We start from the raw sequence: 18228 nt of genomic DNA on the forward strand, positions 1-18228 counted from the left end.
TTTTCGGAAATCGACGATAAAAACGACATAAGAATAAAGTATATAATTGAATACTGTAGTATAGCAATATATATATAATACTAAAGGTCTTATGCGTATAATACTACATTTAACTTGACTAAGTTATTTTTTATAAGAATCTCAACATCGTACCAATATTATACTGGTCAAGTGATGCACAGTCAACATATATTGTGCTATCGTAGAATTTCCGATTTTCCAATGATAATATTTTCTAATCGTTATTGGTAGTATAAATAATAAATAATTTTTAAATTGTATTAAGTCTTCGTTTACTATTATTATTAAGTGTATAGGTAAATAGCATTTTTCCCAGTCATCCTTATTATTATTTATTTATTCAGAGCACCGACATTCTATCATTGCTGATTTCAATTTTTCAAGTGTATTATATAATATTTCAAAAACCTATAATAATTGTTCAGTAATAATAGCAGTTCGATTAATGCGAAATTTTTAACGTAATGAAATGTTTACGAATCATTGTTCAATAATTAAGTTCACTGATAGAGTGGAATTAATTTAATTACATTATTTGTTCTGGGGACTTTCATGTGATTAGAGACCCTAAAAAAATATAACGAATTAAATGTGTTTTGTAACTATAATATATAATTAATATTTATCGACTCGATACCTAAGTATATATATATATATATATATATATATGCCTGTATAGTTTACACAGCTAGTATTATTTTGCAAAAAAAAAAACAAATACTCGAATGCACTACAGTTAGGAACGCGTATGTGTGTTTATTATTTGTTCATCTGTTAAAAATAATTGGATTTTTGAAATTGGTGAAGTGGTAGCGCAACGCACGGCCCGAGGAGATGGGGGAAAAATGGCGGCGAAGTCTGCGGATAAATTACACCGTCAATCGGTCATCGTCTAAACATGCCGATAAGTAAATCCTACACAGTATCCTATTTAACGGTATTACTTCCGTAACAGGGAAACTCTATACGTAATCTTACAGGCTGCTGGTCCTTTATATAACTCACCCGTCCGCTCTCGCCCACCGTCACCGCCGACCCCGCCCAAACGGAGCTTTCGCTCCAATACGTATGCTCTCTCCGTCGTCAATATATATACTTATCAGTCGTGCAAACGCGTTGGCTTACCCATGCACATACCGGACAATTTAAAAGAAAACGTCCCGAACGGCGTTTTAACCGATCGACGTTTTTTTTCCTTATATTGTAAAATCGAAAAACAAATCGAGTACCTGGGCACATTTTTTTTGTGTTGAGCAATCGTAATAATAAAATGTGTGTGTGTAAGTACGCACGGATTAAGTGAAAATTCTTTCGCAGTTTTTATTGATACCTGAGCTTTTCTGAAAACGAACAATCTCGCAGCAAGAACTTGTCACGAACTGACGATAGGATTTTAGTTTAAGTTGAGTTTAAGTGAAATGTATTAATTGTTTGATTCTTTTTATTTGTTCAATTTATTTATTTTACTTATTATTTTGTTCTTTATATTTGATTTTCTAATTCTAAAGACACAACAGTAATTATCGGTTTATGCTAACCAAAATAACTGATAAAATTACAACCTTCAACCGTTTCGTATTTATAGTTATTGTTATATGCATGATTATTGCATAATTATTATTAAATATCTAAATAGTCAATACTATTAAATATATATTTTTTACATATCCATCTATAATATTATGTGTATTAATACCGTTTTATAAATAAACGCTGATGTTACTGTCTTATTTAATCGCTTTCAGCAAATATTCACGTTATTGGATCAACATTAACAATAATTAATCAGAGTGACCATTTAGAGGAAAATACATTAGCGCTTTAAATTCTTCGTGTCTGACCATGTATGATACTCAGTATTAAACGCCCCTTGACTCGTATTTTGTTCCAAATTGTTCGGCGTTATACTCTCCGTAAAATAGTTTCACTTCAAAAACTTATCCAGCTATAAATTTACATATTATTTTATGCCGAGTATTTTTCTTTGGAAACGTATGCCATGATTATTTGTTTAATATATATTCCTGTGAACTGACAAATAGTATACCTAAGTTGAATTATGTATCGCCTAATATTTGTTTTCGTTAGAAGTGGTGTAGTTAAAAAAATGTCTCGAAAAGATCAAAATAATATTCTTTAATCTTTTTTTTGCTTCACAACGAACGAATAAAATCCAAGAAACCATACAAATACCGCTCGCGTTCGACACTAGTCCTGCTTTTCGGTAAGCTCTACTAAGTTAGTTTTGCATTATTATTATTATTATTATTATCATGCACTTTTCTCCGAATGCGATAAAACTATTCAGAGCTTATGTCGTGCTAAGTTGAGTCCCGTTCATAGGAATATATAACTCACTAAGATACGAATTATTAGTCAAGCATGCAAACCACCAAGACAATATCTTATTGAAGAAAATATCATGACTTAATACGAAAAATATTAAAAATATATTCAACAATATTATAATACTTAAAATATAAGTTTTTGACAATCTATAGATTATATTTGATTTTGGAATAGTAAAAAAATGAATAATCTTTTTTCTGTATTTTAACTGACCGCTATATCATTATTGAAACAAATCAGTATTTGTTTGGGGGAAAAAAATATACTCGTTTTATTGCGATGTTATTATTATTATGCAATTAATAGAGAATCGGACAGAGCAAACAAAAGCCTTTTCAACAATTTCCGTTCCATACTTGCGTCACTGTATGAGTGAGTTTTTGATTCGTTTCAAATAATAATAATGCGAAAAAAATATATCTTTTTTACCGTCAACATTAAAATGTTGTATTAACATCGTTTGTAATTGAAAATGTCAACAAATTGTATTGTAAAACACACGAACGGAATACAAAAATCGAACTACCTATATTTTACACATCCACGGCGTTTGCGCGTGGCGTATTGAGTTATACGAATTTTATGAATAATCCGAATGGCGAAAACACCGTTATGTAATAAATCACTACACTGTATATATGTATGTATATTATATTTATATTTAAGTCACCTGAATAACATTTACTTTTTAAAAACCTCTTTTCGTATATCGAGCACAATGAATTCGTTTATTTTGTTTTGTTAATCATTTCTCCCACCTCCCCCCCCCACGCCCCCTTTCGTCTGCAACAGCAAATGATGTATACTTCTATATATTTTATTATAATAATATATTATGCTGCGCTTCTCACCCCATACCCTACCGCACATATTGATATCAACACAGCGATAACGGTGTTAAACGTTCCATCGTTTTCTGCAGTAAATCTTATACGATATTTAACACTTTAATGCGTGTGTGAGCGTTGTGAGCGTAATAAGTAATAACTAATAAATATTAAATGCATTCTTTGGAGTGAAAATTAAAACTTCTAGCGCAAAGAAAAGATACAATACAGATTATCATTGTTATCTTTGCGTAGGTAGGGACTGTATAGGGATAAGGCGTATATTATTTAAAGTTAAAAAGTTTTTAGTTTGTTGAATGTCGTTATCGAATTATTTCGTTATTTCAAAACTATATCATTCAATACAACTTTATCAAAACAATAAGACGCACAGTCACTACTTCGTAATTAAAATAACTTAAAGAGTTTCAACGATAGTATTAAATTATTAGGAACCCGAAGGCTGAAATTACATCACTTTAACAATACAATACATCTTCCGAGTGCGATTAATGATTATATTAACATAATATTATAATCATCGTGTGTAAGTTTGCACAACAATATTATACAGTCGTTGTATTATTGTACGACTGTTCGACCAGAAATAGTTCAACATACGTATTATCACTATGATGCCATCCAATGATAGTCTGTCGTAGGTATACTCACACTCGTAAAATATTAATTTTAAGTTTTCAACACACATACACACTAACTTTAAACAGGCGTGGTGTGCGGTTTAATATTTTAATCCATTCACGCGATTTCGCAGTTTAATCGAAATCGACAATTATTTATAATAATTATTACCACTGCCTCTATTCTTGTAGCTTGAAAATGGATTGCAGACGCGGTGTCGGGCAATTCAAATCGAACAATATAGTCTGTACATTTTGATGATCTAAAAACGACTTTATCAGCTATACTGTAGATGTAGATTTTTAACAGTCGTGCAATAGTGTTGTCTTTATGTAGGTGCTCTATACTCGATGCAATTCCCCATTCATGTTCGAATTCCATCGCGTGCCGTGTCTGAAATGAATGGGTACCTACTGTCAGTGGTATTGGACGAGTTGCGTAATTGGAATACGTTCAAAAGACAGTGTTATTGTGTTTCATTTTCCTTGACGACATAATATTATATTCTAAAACCATTTCGGTATCATATCTGACATTCGATAGTTCACATATTATTGTACGTATGTTTACGATACGGTTATTTTTTTCCCCGTCATCGACCAAACACGATTGTATGGTGTTGCCGGAAGGCTGGCGAATGGGAGAGCGCACGAATCGTTGTGCAAATATCGCTGCCCGTGTTTCGTATATATGCCATAAAAATACGCGTGTGTTATAATTGAGTTCTCTTTGCTAGAAACTACACGTCAAAAACACGAACTTCCGTGGATTTCGTAGGTTGCATAAATATATTATTATTATATTGAGAAGTGAAAAAAAAAATGTTTCTTTTCCACCAAAGGCCTGGCACGTACCTATATACAAAAAGAAAGAAAAAAAATTTGAACATATTGATAGCGGCGAATATAAAACCAGCTTTGAAGGATTTTAATTGAAAACATTGATCTCGACCCACGTCATTGCCAGATGTCCCGTTGTTGTTTTGAATGCAAAGACATAATTTTAATCAGCACATGGCTTTTAATTATGTCTTTAGAAATACATTGGATCGGATAATACTAACATCGCTATAATTATCGTGAGATCAATCGTCGGTTGGTATAATATCTCAAATTATAAAACACTGTTCAGCAGAGCAATTTGTAACATTAAACTGCGATATCTTACTTTGTAATGATTAATCACCCAATGGGTTTTAATGGGTGTGAAATGTAAAAATGTATGAAATTTCTTTGCGTTAGGTAGGTAAGTCTTAAGATAATGAAAAACGATCATGTAAAAGATTTTAGTTAAGAACCAAAACGTCCTACAGATGGAACTTACATTTCTATAACGACTAAATGCAGATTTAGGTAACTGAGAAAAAAGCTACTTGAAGTACATTCAATTTCACTTCCCATGAACAAATTGTGGTTTAATTTAAATAGATTGTACATCTTGGTTTCGGTTTACATTGGTACCTCGCTTCAGGTGTAATGAAAACAAATAAAAATGCTTTTATGAACTGAATGTTTAACAGAATTCCGACATAGATATTCTTTACTTTTTGTTACCACGTTTGCTTTTACTATCCACGTATTTTTTTAAATTTAAAATAAAATCCCTTTTTGATCATTGTTCATTACATACAGTTAGAGTATCGTCATAGTATGCTCTGACATCTCCGAGTTCTAAAATTACACTGAGATTAAAATTGTAAGGTAGGCACTTGTGTGTGCCGATGTGTACTTGAAGAAAACATGCAATTCGTTCATTTCGATGTACAACTGTGTTAAAGTCAATGGATTAGTGTGTATTCATTTTATTCATTTTGAGTATACACGTTCGTAAAGTTTTTTTTGAACAAATAATAATACATTATCTGTAGCATAATGTTTTTTAAATGTACCTGTAATTTATGTATTATTTATAAGTATACAATTATTTATATATAATTATATTACTTTGTATGTATACTATATTATTATAGAACTTAAACTGATTTAGTAATTCACCTGTTTCAGATGTTTTAAATTGGTCTCCGAAGACTGTGGCTCTACAAGGTAAGACATTAATGAACATCATTATAAAGCTAACACTATACAATAATTTATAACTCGGTATTTACCAAATACCTGTAAGTACCGCGGTAGACATAATATTAAAACGAGTGTGTGTAGAAGTGCATTAAATGTCAAATGGGTTTTTATACGATTGGATTGGTTTGGTTGGTCCCTGACAAAAATATAATTATGCAAATGCCGCTGAGAAGTATTGGGCAAGGTGCCTATACTTTGTATTGTGTTTTCGGAAAAATCGGTGAACCAATAACGCCTCACCGTCAAATAAAATCGATTGTACTTTTCTTTTTGAAATATCTGGTAGTTCGAGTGTTATTATTTTTACGTGACTGTATAAAGTGTTATCGCTTGAATGTTTGAGGACTTTAGATTAACTGTTCTTTCGGTTTTTCCTTTGTTCAATGTATTTTTATAAAACATAAATTAAATTGTGTTCAATACATATTTTACACTGAACATATTTTTTTATTTTTTTTTTACATATTTTACACTTTTTTAAAAATCAAACTATTATGAAAAGTTAATTAAGTTAATTAAACAGGTGCACATATTATGGCCTCCACATTTTTATCATAACGTGTATTTATCTTCTTAAGAATAGTCGTTGATTAATTTATCTACACGTGACACATCTAAAATCAAATCATTATTACTTCTTAATTTTTGATTCAATCAAAATATTGCACAATTTCTTCTCTATTAGTCGGTCTCAATGTCAGTAAAGAGTATTTAAAACAATTTATCATATTGTAGAAATAAAATTGTGGCACCTAGGTATTATAAATTATACTGACTTCCTGGATATTTAATTAATAATTAAAAATTATTGAATTAATTTTTTCTTGATACTATACTATTAGTATATCAATTTATTTAAGGCTATTAAAAAAAAAAATAGTTTTGATTGTAGTAGTTTCTTAACAAAGTTTGAAACATAATATTTAGAGTCTTGTTCATTCCAAAAATTATCATATCACCTTTAATTACTATCAGTTTTGCTGATTTGTTTTAAAATTCTGATCGGAAAGATGAATATATTAATTTTGCAATGATGTGTGTGTTTTTTGGGGGGGGAAGAGGGGGAGGTTGCGTAAACAATAAGTAGTCAAGTAGTCAAAATAATGCTTTGATGTTCAACTTCGTTAGGAAAGTAAATCTAGTTGAAGCATTAAGCAGGTCAAAATTTAAAATTCCCTGTAGTTTTCTAAAGATACCTACTAGAAAAAGTAAAAGCAAAATATAAAATGGAGAAAATCCAAAATTTTTTAGCAAAATCAGTTTTTCACGAAATTGATTTTGTCTTTGGTAAGCGTCTGAAGTAAGAATATTATCAAACTTCGTCAAAAGCATGAACATTTGCAAATTATTTTGAGTTAAATATACATAAAAAATGTTCACATAATTCCTCATAAGTTTTTCTATGTTTAAAAACAAAAAGTTTATCATACAATTCATTTTTTAATGAGCATTCGAAGTAACATTTTTTTGACATTTGATTTGACTCATAAATTAACGAAATCTCATCAAACGATTTTCGTATTTTGTTGTACCTAATTCAACTTATAGCTGTATCCGCTGTAGGTACTTGAAATATTTATTTCATAATTTAATATACATAATCACATTTTCAAAATATTTTGACTCGTTTTGAGTTATTTATGGACATTTGACATTTTCAATTTCTTTTTTCTTTAAATGTCAATAAAATTGTAATCATTTTGCTAAAAAGGTTTAAATTTTGACAACATGAACGACGAATAATGATATTACTTATTTTATTAGCAATATATTTTTATAATCGTAGGTACTTGAAACTTTTCATTTATACTGTAATAATTGGTTTTTCTGTATTTTTTATAAGCTTTGAATTCCATAACAAAAAAGTATTCTTTTGTATTAAAAGCTTAATGTCAAATTTTATTTTAAAAAAAATAAGGAAACTAAAGAAATTTTTGTATGCGATTCGTTCGAACACACTCGAAAAAATTGAGTACCGAAATATTATATTTTAGAATTTTGTATTATATGAAAAATAATATAAATTATTTAATTTAATGTCTTGCAATTAAATTTAATAATATCTAACGAATGTCAAAATTTTAAATCGGAAAAATGGCATGCATTTGTAATGTACTTAGTCTTTATTAAAAAGTACTATTGAAATCGTAAACATGAAAAGGTCGTTGATAATGTCCGTACAGCATGTTTCAGGGTCCCATGGCGTAGCTCAGTAGTCATAAATTGTATTTTGCATATTTTAAAATTTACCACCACAATATAGTATGCCCGGTATATGGCCATTAAGCTGTACGCAATCCTCCCTAACAAACTTTATAGATTTACTAGGTGAAAAGACAAAAAAAAATTAAAATAATATGAATAACTTTAATGTCATTTTTTTCCCGTTCGTATTTGTTGAGGTTCTCGCCAAAGACATTGCCCCATTGTTCTAGTTTTAATTATATTCACACTCCGACACCCAAAGAGAGTCAAAAGAAGCCTTTTAACTTTTGTTACGCTCGTGAAAAATGATCAGTACACAGATTATTTCCCAGCCTCTTACAGTAAGTAAGTAAGCAAAAGCCATTTTTTTCTCACTCAGATAAAAGTAAAGAAGAAAAAAGGTAAATAACATATTAATGACAAAATGCGTTTATTATTCACAAGACACTGACGACAAGGAAAATTAGAATGAGATATGTTCAAAATTCGTTACAGAACTTGAAGTTCTCGCTAAACTTCTTTTAAACTGATTAAGTGAGTTTTAGTTGGTTATTATCTAACAGATTTAACGTCTAGACATCACTGTTTCCTAGTAAACGTTACCGTAACTTAAACTTTTAGCGAATATGCCGACACGTACGTGTTTAAATTAAGATGTTTTTGTTTAAAACATTTATTCATGCACTTTACGGAAACAAAAAAAACTTATCAAAAGAAATTGACTGTATGAAGTGAAATGCTAAAATCAAAATATTGCCCAACTTTGATCATTTAGTAATGTTGTAAAACAATACAATTGCGTATTAAATTATGTACAATCTTATTAAATATAAATAAAATAAAATATTATTAGTATAATTAATTATAAGCCACATTGCATGATAATTCAAACTGATACAGCTTAGTATAAAATACGATTAATAATAAACCACATCCACAGGTTTTTAAGTTCTAATGAAATAAGTTAATAAGTATATTCTTAAAAGAAGTTTGTTCCAGTACTAATATCATATTCAGAAATGGCAATAAATAACATGCGAAATATGAAAAATGTATTAATATTAAATCCATAAAGTGATAATCGCATTTATAGTTTCAATTTTGATAAAACTCCATCGTTTATTGATTTTAAATATATTTATGAAGAACGGAAAACTTGTCGCAAACAATGGAATAGGTTAGTTATTTTTGTTAATCTATATTTTTGTAGGTATTTCAAAATAAAAAAAAGTGATTTAGTTCGTGAAATATGTTTTTTATGAACTATAACATCTCTCAAAGACAAAAGTGCTGAGTAAAGAATTTTAACAATGTTAAAATTATATATTTTACATTGTTTCTTTAAATCATAATTTTAAAACATTAAACCTTTTGTGATATTTTTTTTCTAAAAAATAGCATGTCCAACAATTTGTCAAATTGTTCATAAAAAATTATATCATTAAACTTTGTACTTTGGCAAAGTCACTCGACGATATGAAACGATGAAGATACATCCATTAGATTAGTTTTTCCGTTCATTTTTGACTTCATATAATATTATCGTGTATTTATTTATTTATTATTATATAAACGCCAATCGGCCATTGTGTAGGTGAATACAAATATGAAGTGAATCATGAGTACCGGTTAGAATAAAGTAAAATTAAGTAAATTTAACAACAAAGTAAAGATGTATCACAAAACAAAAATATATATGTATATATATTTTTAGTGTAAAAAGTGTGTGTATAATTTTGCATACATGTCATTATATTTTTATTTTTATATTATTGTAAGGAAAAAAAAGACCCTCGGCTACATGGGCCATTGGGTTTACAGAATAAACGGTTATTTAATTGTCTATACTTATTCTGATGTCATTATATTAAAATCGTTAAAATCTCAGATAATTTTATTTAAACAGCAACTTATTGCATACATGGATAACATATAGGCGCCATATAATATATTCAATGAAACCGATCAAAAAACCTTCGGTGAAAAATGTCAACTGTGATATGGTGTACCTACGGATACAGCTAGCTATATTATTGTGAACGTCTAGTAATTTCGCTAGCAACATTTTTTACAACAAATCTCGTTACATAACATTACCGTGCACAATACCACTTCCGTATAACAGAAAAGCTGTAATGGTAAACATATTATGTCTGAAATTCAACTATTCATATCGAACGATATTAAATATATAAAAATGTAAATTAAGGCGTGTACAGCAATCCTGTCTCTTCTATTTTTACCACGATATCTTTTTTCGTCTCGTGCAATGTAAGTACATTTTCGACAGCATTTTAACTAAGGCATTGTGAAAACAACGATCACGGCTTGACCAATCCTGCAGAAGTGGCAGTAAGTAAAAAGCACGTTGATTTCCAGACTTTTGAAGGTGATCGCCCTCGTTGAGTGCTTTTTTTTTGCTTCTCGATTATTTCTGGGCCTATATTTTAGCGGTTCGGTAAATTCTTCGGGCCCTTTGGGAAACAACGAGAAATCAAATTACAAGTTCCACCGACATTTATCACTTTTATGACCTCGTCCGAGATTTTTACTGTGTTGCGTACCGTTTCCTTTCCGTTTATATACTTTATTTCATTGTTATTATTGTTATTTATATGAAAATGCCTCAAGTGTGTGTATGTGGCAGCAAAAATTCTTATCGAGGTCATGTCGCGGAATCAGACGGCGTAAATTTTTATCCCACTAAGATTTATAGTGTTTACTTTTTCCCTTTTTTTTCTTTTTCCACGCGGCCTTTAAAAATAAAATAAAAAGCAGGCAATATATCGGACCCACGAAAAATATGTTACGGACCAGTTAAAGTGTCGACCGCAAGACATTCCTCTTTTTCTTTTTATCTCTATATATTTTTTTCTTTGTTCTAAAAAGTGAAAAATGTCTGAACAACCGAGAGAACGTTGTTCTAAACGTACGAGTAAAAACCAAATACTTGGTTTTGTGTTATTAAACTGTATTTTACTTTAAGTTATGTTACTGCATACAAATATACGTATTATGTACACATAGTAAAAAACCATTGTCAAGGTGGTAGTAATCATCTAAAATCCTAAAGTTCTGTTTTCCTCTTCACGACGGCAAAGACTCTATGTCATTACGGAGTAAAGAATAAAAATATTTCATGTGGCAAAATTATTTGTTACAAATGTATTACTAATAATTTGTAATATATTGGCAATGCACATACACAAGGGTGAAACCAATGGAGTCAATGCACGGCTTTATTCTTCCTATATTTAGAGTACCTAAACAATAAGTAATCAATACATTTTTAAGACAAAAGCAAAAACGCACAATGGTTGAAGATTGGTGAAAATAAATTAAATTAACTGCATTTATTTTTGTAATAATAAAATTTATCGTGATTCTGAAAAGTACATATCTAATACTTAAAATGAACTAAAATTATAGTAAGATTTATTTTGAAAAAAAGTGTTTCAAGTCCCTCCTTCGATAAAGATTCCTAGATCTGTATTTTCATACATATATACGTACATTCTAGCGGGGATCAATGAAGCAACAGAAAACTATAAAAATAATTACGAAAATAGAAATGTTGATGTCCCAAAAACGTCTAGCCAAATCAAAACGATAAAACTTAGGTATTAACTGATTTGTGCATTTATAATTAGACGAAGTCTTAATTTGATTTGCTTCAACATCATACGAAAAAATATTTTAGGAAAAACGGTCTACAAAACCTGAGCTATGTATACATTTTTATATTGTATTGTATTTAACTCTTCTAGACAGCTAAAAGTTAAGTTCACGAATCACAAAAAATTATAGTGATTAAACCACTTTAACGGATTTAGAAATTTAGCTATTTTGGGATAACATGTCGAATTCTGAGGCAAATGCCTATAAAAATTGAAAATGTATCTTAGTTTAAAAATATGTTGTCATTTATAAAAAAATCTGTAACTACCATAAAAAAAGCCATTTTTTTCAGAACTGTTACCATAGTGACTTAGGTTATTTCAGTTTACATGGACGATACATTATATACGTTAAATATTTTTATACACAACGTCTTATCCGGTATAATACTTACACGACGAGTATAAAACTATAATGAACAAAAGTATGGAGGAAAAAATGCAATATTATCTGATACAACGACCTACTCGTAATGATGTTTTTCATATTCATAATCTAATATGAATCTCAACAATGTGTATTTTTTTTCCTACTGAGAAATATATAATATTATTATGGACATATTTTTTTTTCTCCGCGATCAACTACCGCAACAACAACAATATAAATATAAATAATAAATACGAATTGGAATTTTATCGACAAATTTCGTTCCCAAATACCCATTATTGTAAAATGTATTGGTTTACAAAAAATGTTTATTTATGCAAATTATTGGCACTGACGGCGTGTTCGATATGCAATATCGCTACACTATTGTGTACTTTTAGACATTGTATGGGTATTATAAAATAACCGTATTTTTACAAGATATCGGAACTATATACAAGAAGAAGAAAAACTGAGCAAACATTTCACGTCTTGTTTCTTGTTTAAGAAAACAACTGTAAATCTTAAATTTAATCCATTTCATTATAAAATTATTATAATTTATAAACTGAGATCAGAGAGATGGTGAGTTTTTAGTAATTAAATGTATGCATATTAAATATATTTCACATTTTTAATTATTACATTAATTACTGCCGATTTTGAGTAGAACTCTTTACTGTTAATATTGTACTATATATAACACTATTAATAGTGTATGGTGTAAAACAGAAGTTTTTATAAATTGTTTTCAACGTTAATTTAAAAAAATCAAGGGAAATATAATTAATGATTTTAATATATCATTGTGCAAGTAGAAATACGACATAATTTAATCATCCAGAATTATCGATAGTAATAAAAAATATGTTTAAAATAATACTATTATAATTCGTTTAATACAATTAATACATTTTCCATGATTCGAAAATTCTCTACACAAAAGTAATGTATAAATATGATAAAATATTAAATAAGCTTCAAAGGTATAATAAATATGAGAGAACCCAAGAATAATGGTCAAAATTGGAAATTAATTGAAAAATTATATAAAAAGTTACTTCTTACTGGAAATCCATAATATTATATACTATAAGGTCTTCTAAAAAGTAATTTTCTTTTTTTGTCAGAGATTTTTGATAAACCAAAAAAAAGTAACTTTCTTAAAGAACCATAAGCGACCAATTTTCAATCTATAAAATTCTGTATAGAAAACTTTATAAGCACTTCTTCTAGAAAAATTGATTGAAACTGAAAAAAGAAGTAATACAAAGTGTAGAGTCAATTGAGTCATATTAAACTTTAAAAATCATATTTTTCATTCATTTTATCGTATACCTACCAATAATAATTATAATATTCACTAACATTAACTTTAAATCGTTTTGTAGTTTTGCATTCAAGAGCAAACTTTGTTATCTATCTTACCATTATTTGTTAAATGTGTTATGTACTACTATTAGTACTTCAATTCTTCCATGGCTTTTCTTTTGATTTTCCGAATTTGGAATTATAATCTATTTCAACCAAAAAAAAACGATCCTCGACATTATTATTAGAAGAAGCTACAGACGTCATCCAGAGTAGTTCAACAGCTATAATGTGTTTCTAAGAAATTACCAACTAAGTTATTTAAATGATCTAAAGCAATAATATTTTTTATTTCATCATAATGGTAGTTTAGAATTCAAATTACTATTGCGCGTTATCTTTTAAAAAGTTAACATTTTCATAAAAAACTTTAATGATTATTTTTCATTTTATGTAACATTATTATTTTACTCAGTGAATTTTGTTTTTAAATCGAAACAAAAATAGAGAGTACTTTGGTCATGTAAGAACAAATATTTTATCTTCAAACTCAAATCGTAAACAATTTTTAAAAAGTTACGTAGATATCGTTAAGGAAGCCTTGCTCTTTTATTTGGTTCATAATTATAATTTATAATACATATTTTAAAACCATTTGTATTGCACTAAATTGTATTTACATATTGAACAAAAGATTTTTTGAAGAAACTATTGTTTGGCAATCGACGATTGTTATAAATATAATAATATAATAATATAGCGATGTAAATTAATTTGATAATATTTTAATATACCTAATGCATATTTATAAAATGAATAGTAGTGTTATAAATAAATTGTTTTTGAAATGCCAATATTAAATTTATTCTCCTCTAATATAATTTGACATTTAATCTGTTTAAATATTTGATAATTAATATTTGATATCATTACTTTTCATTTATTGAAAGTGCCAATGTAAGTTAAAATAATTCATAATATATTAATATTGCATATTACGAGTGTATTAGTATTGCAAAACAGAAATATCAATCTCTGAAAACAAGGTCGGAAATAGACGTCAGAAAATATAGTGCTTACTGAAATATATGATCACTCCAAAATGAGTTTTCGATGAATGGAAATTGAAAAAAACTTCATTACTTGTTCGTTTATCATTTTTCCCAGTTTGCTAAACAAGAAAATACCCAATACAATTTCAATTGTCTGGCACAATCTCGGACACAGTATTATTACATGAACAAAGTTATCTTCAATACTCGCACAGTTTAATCGTCAGTTTTATTTGCAAAAAAATAACCAATGTTTAGTGGTTAAGTAAACCGTTCATTCGTTTGATCACGTTCAATTATTGTAATTATCGCAAAATAGATGGTTTTAGAACAATAAGACATTAACTGTCTGTCAATTATTTTATGATCGGACGGTTTAAAATAAAATCTGATATACACACACGAATACATAAAATATATTTTAACATAGAAACAAATTTTTTTTTTGATATTCAGCTGTACCTAATACAACACATGCATGACACATTTAATATTGTTATACCTGGGTTAGGTAAATGTCGTGTGATAATATTATCTTTTAAATCATATTGTTTACGATGTTGTACAATAGCTACATAATATAATTATTGAGACATTTGTAAGTAATGATCAATTAAAATATTAATTATGTGTTGCCGCTTGTTTTACTTTGTTGCGTATATACGTTTGCATCATCAACTTTGTTCTCGATTGTAAATAAAAATTATACATCTATGATAAAAAATAAAGTTTTAAAATAGTTTTAAGCTTTTAAAACGCGTTAAATGTGACTAGAAAATTGCACAGTTATATATTATTTATAATCATATGCAGTTAAAGCTGAAAGAATTTCGTTTTAGCAAAAAGTTTAAAATTCTGTTAGCTGGTTAGGAAATAATAATTGTTTTTCTTTATAGGTACTTTGAAAGTCAAACTTTTTTTTAAAAAGCAAACAGTTTGTAGAAATAATATTAAATTTATGTTTACCTTTTATAATTAAGAGTATATCTCATATTTTGATTTTTAAATCATTAACATTTTAATTTAATACGATAATTTACGCTTGCAAAAGTTTTATAACACATTTTGAAACGGTATTTTATATTATCAGAAGTTTTCAGGGCATGCTTATTACTTAAATAAAAGAATAAGGTCTTACAAGAAATGTTAATGAAAACTAGAAAATTGCATTTACGATGTTTACCGTCGAATGAGAACTGTTGTTTTTTTTTATCGGTCGTTTGAACGTTCGGTACCACAAAGCCATCGGATTTCCAATGTTTAACCAACATTTAACAAACCATACATAATTAATGCTTATAATAATTGAAAAAGTTGTTTCATAAGACTATAGGTTTAGAAATAAGCCAATCAATTAGTCTAATAAATTGTTAATAACACTTTATTGACTATGGGTATAAACATTTGTCACAACCGAAGAATAGAAAACGTCTTATTTAAATACCTTTAATTAATAATAACATGTTTTCATATATGAATGCAAATAGATATATATTCTGCATTTGTTTGATGAACACAATATGATATATTATTATACTTAGTCAGTCTTAATAGACAGACATAATATTATATATTCAAAATATCATAAAAGTTATCATGTCAAACTTAAAATATCGTTATGCATACCCGCTTTATATGAGTCGATATTTTGATCTTAGCACTTCACATTTGTGGAATGATTAAAACAATAATTAAATACCTAAATTATTAAATAAAAATTAAACGTTAATTACTTACTGTAAGAGTATCCGGTTGAATTAATTATAAATGTATAATAACATGTGCTCAAAGAGAAATACATGTAAGACATTTCCAGTAGGTAATTTGGATTAATGCAAACATATCTGACGAAATATTTAATAATATTTGATGAATACTGTGTACGCATCACTTTAATTTGAGGAGAATGTATCCACGTCGTTTATATTTCACGAATTGTACATGACTGGTGAAAATGATTTTCTTGGATGTTAAATGATATAAGAACTACAATTTTATTGAATGACTCTGTTCTATGATTTCTTGTATCGTATTTAACAAAACAACAATTGTTATTTGTCATACACACGAAACGCCTAATGAATAACATGTTCAACATTATGAATTATAGTACATGTATGGATAGTCGTACCTACTGTGCATACCTGCTAAGTACACAGTCTAGTCAGTATTGATAAATGACAAGTATTAATGTCGAAATACTCGGCAGGAAAAAAAATTGATGAACAAGAAGAAAATCAGAGTGTTACTACACAAGAATAACTAGTTGGAGACAATTGCAACAAGATTGTTAAATAACAAGTTTGACGCATCCAGAACATTTGATCCGCCCCTTTTGGGATTGCCTAAAGGTCGTCCGACGTTCGTAAAATACTTATACTGCAAAAGACGGTTTTACCTTCTACGCACGCCCCCTTTTGTCAACAGAAAACAGAACATTATATTATTATATATTATACAACCGCGATGAGTGTTAATATTAGGTTAGCATTTAGGTTAGAAATGATACATTTTAAGTACCTAAAGTGTGTACAGCGTATAATATATGTTTTAAAATTTTGAAGTTTTTCGAGCGTAAAAAACATTACGGTAAACGCTCCGAGTCTAAGATAAAGATATTTATAGTTATCTTGAAAAAGTGTACCGAATATTATGGTTTAATGTTTGGATGGATGAAGCTATTATATAAAGCGGACGTGTAGCTTTGTCGTTACTTACAATCGAGAGAATTTCCATAAGAAGGGTAAAATACGCAGAAATCGTTTATATCTCGTAAAAAGAAATCCGCGCATTACAATGCAGCCGTTTGCGTACGTGTGTTTTAATATTAAAATCGTATCATTAAAAAATGAAAAAAATAATTATGATTTAATATGACAATGTTTATCCGTTTATATTTTCTGTTCGTGTACAAATTTTTTTACACAAAAGTAGAAACTAATAAAACATTAAGTTAAAATACTGTTAAAAATATTACCTTGTGCAAATAAAAATAACACTAATAACAGACTTAACCTCACCTTACTTGTAAGTTCATATTTAATTGAAGTATACTCACATCAATTTAAGTTTGGAATCATATTTCTCATTGGTATAAATTATCCGCGAACAATCTAATTGTATGAATACATTAAAAAAAAATGGTTCAACAATATTTTTAGGGCGCACACATTATTAAGGTTCATATTTTCAGCTTGACAACTTTCCAATTGTATAATTCAGGTATATACAAGCCAGTAGAGAAATCGTTATACACTTATACATGCCTACAATATAATAAAACAAATAGGTAAATGGTGAAATCCGGAAAAATGAAATTTTTCGTTTTATACGAAAACCAAAAGACACAAAAGTGCAGTTTGGACTAGTGTTATTTTAGACGTTTTTGTAAACTTAAAAATTTAATTGGGTTTTTTTTTGGGGGGGGGGGCGAGAGTCGTAAGGTTATTTTATTTATATTCGCTCCCCGGAGCATCCGCATTCGACCGATACTATTAAAATGCAGTGTATTGCCTCCTCTCGTGCGCGGTGGTCTTTGGTGGGCGATCTAGAGTGACTGACGACTGTAAGTCGAGTTTAATATTATATTAGCTCGGTAAGTCGAACTTAATGAAACGCACGCCGCAGCGATCAGGAGAACGCTCAGACACGAGATACCTATACCGCGGTAAGCGTTAACCGAATTCGACCGGGACC

The 18228-nt window shown here is 28.7% G+C and overlaps 1 protein-coding gene across 2 annotated transcripts in view; it reads left to right on the plus strand.

The window, feature by feature from the left end:
• Positions 1-18228, plus strand: part of LOC111033980 (agrin-like) — a 183340-nt gene that overhangs the window by 71640 nt on the left and 93472 nt on the right. For both annotated transcript variants that reach the window (XM_022314969.1, XM_022314970.1), the window contains exon 3: positions 5843-5881. In XM_022314969.1, coding sequence (XP_022170661.1) covers positions 5843-5881 — 39 coding nt within the window. The remainder of the gene's footprint in view (positions 1-5842; positions 5882-18228) is intronic.

The sequence above is a fragment of the Myzus persicae genome, unplaced genomic scaffold (genome assembly GCF_001856785.1).
Source record: "Myzus persicae strain clone G006 unplaced genomic scaffold, MPER_G0061.0, whole genome shotgun sequence".
Classification (NCBI taxonomy): domain Eukaryota; kingdom Metazoa; phylum Arthropoda; class Insecta; order Hemiptera; family Aphididae; genus Myzus; species Myzus persicae.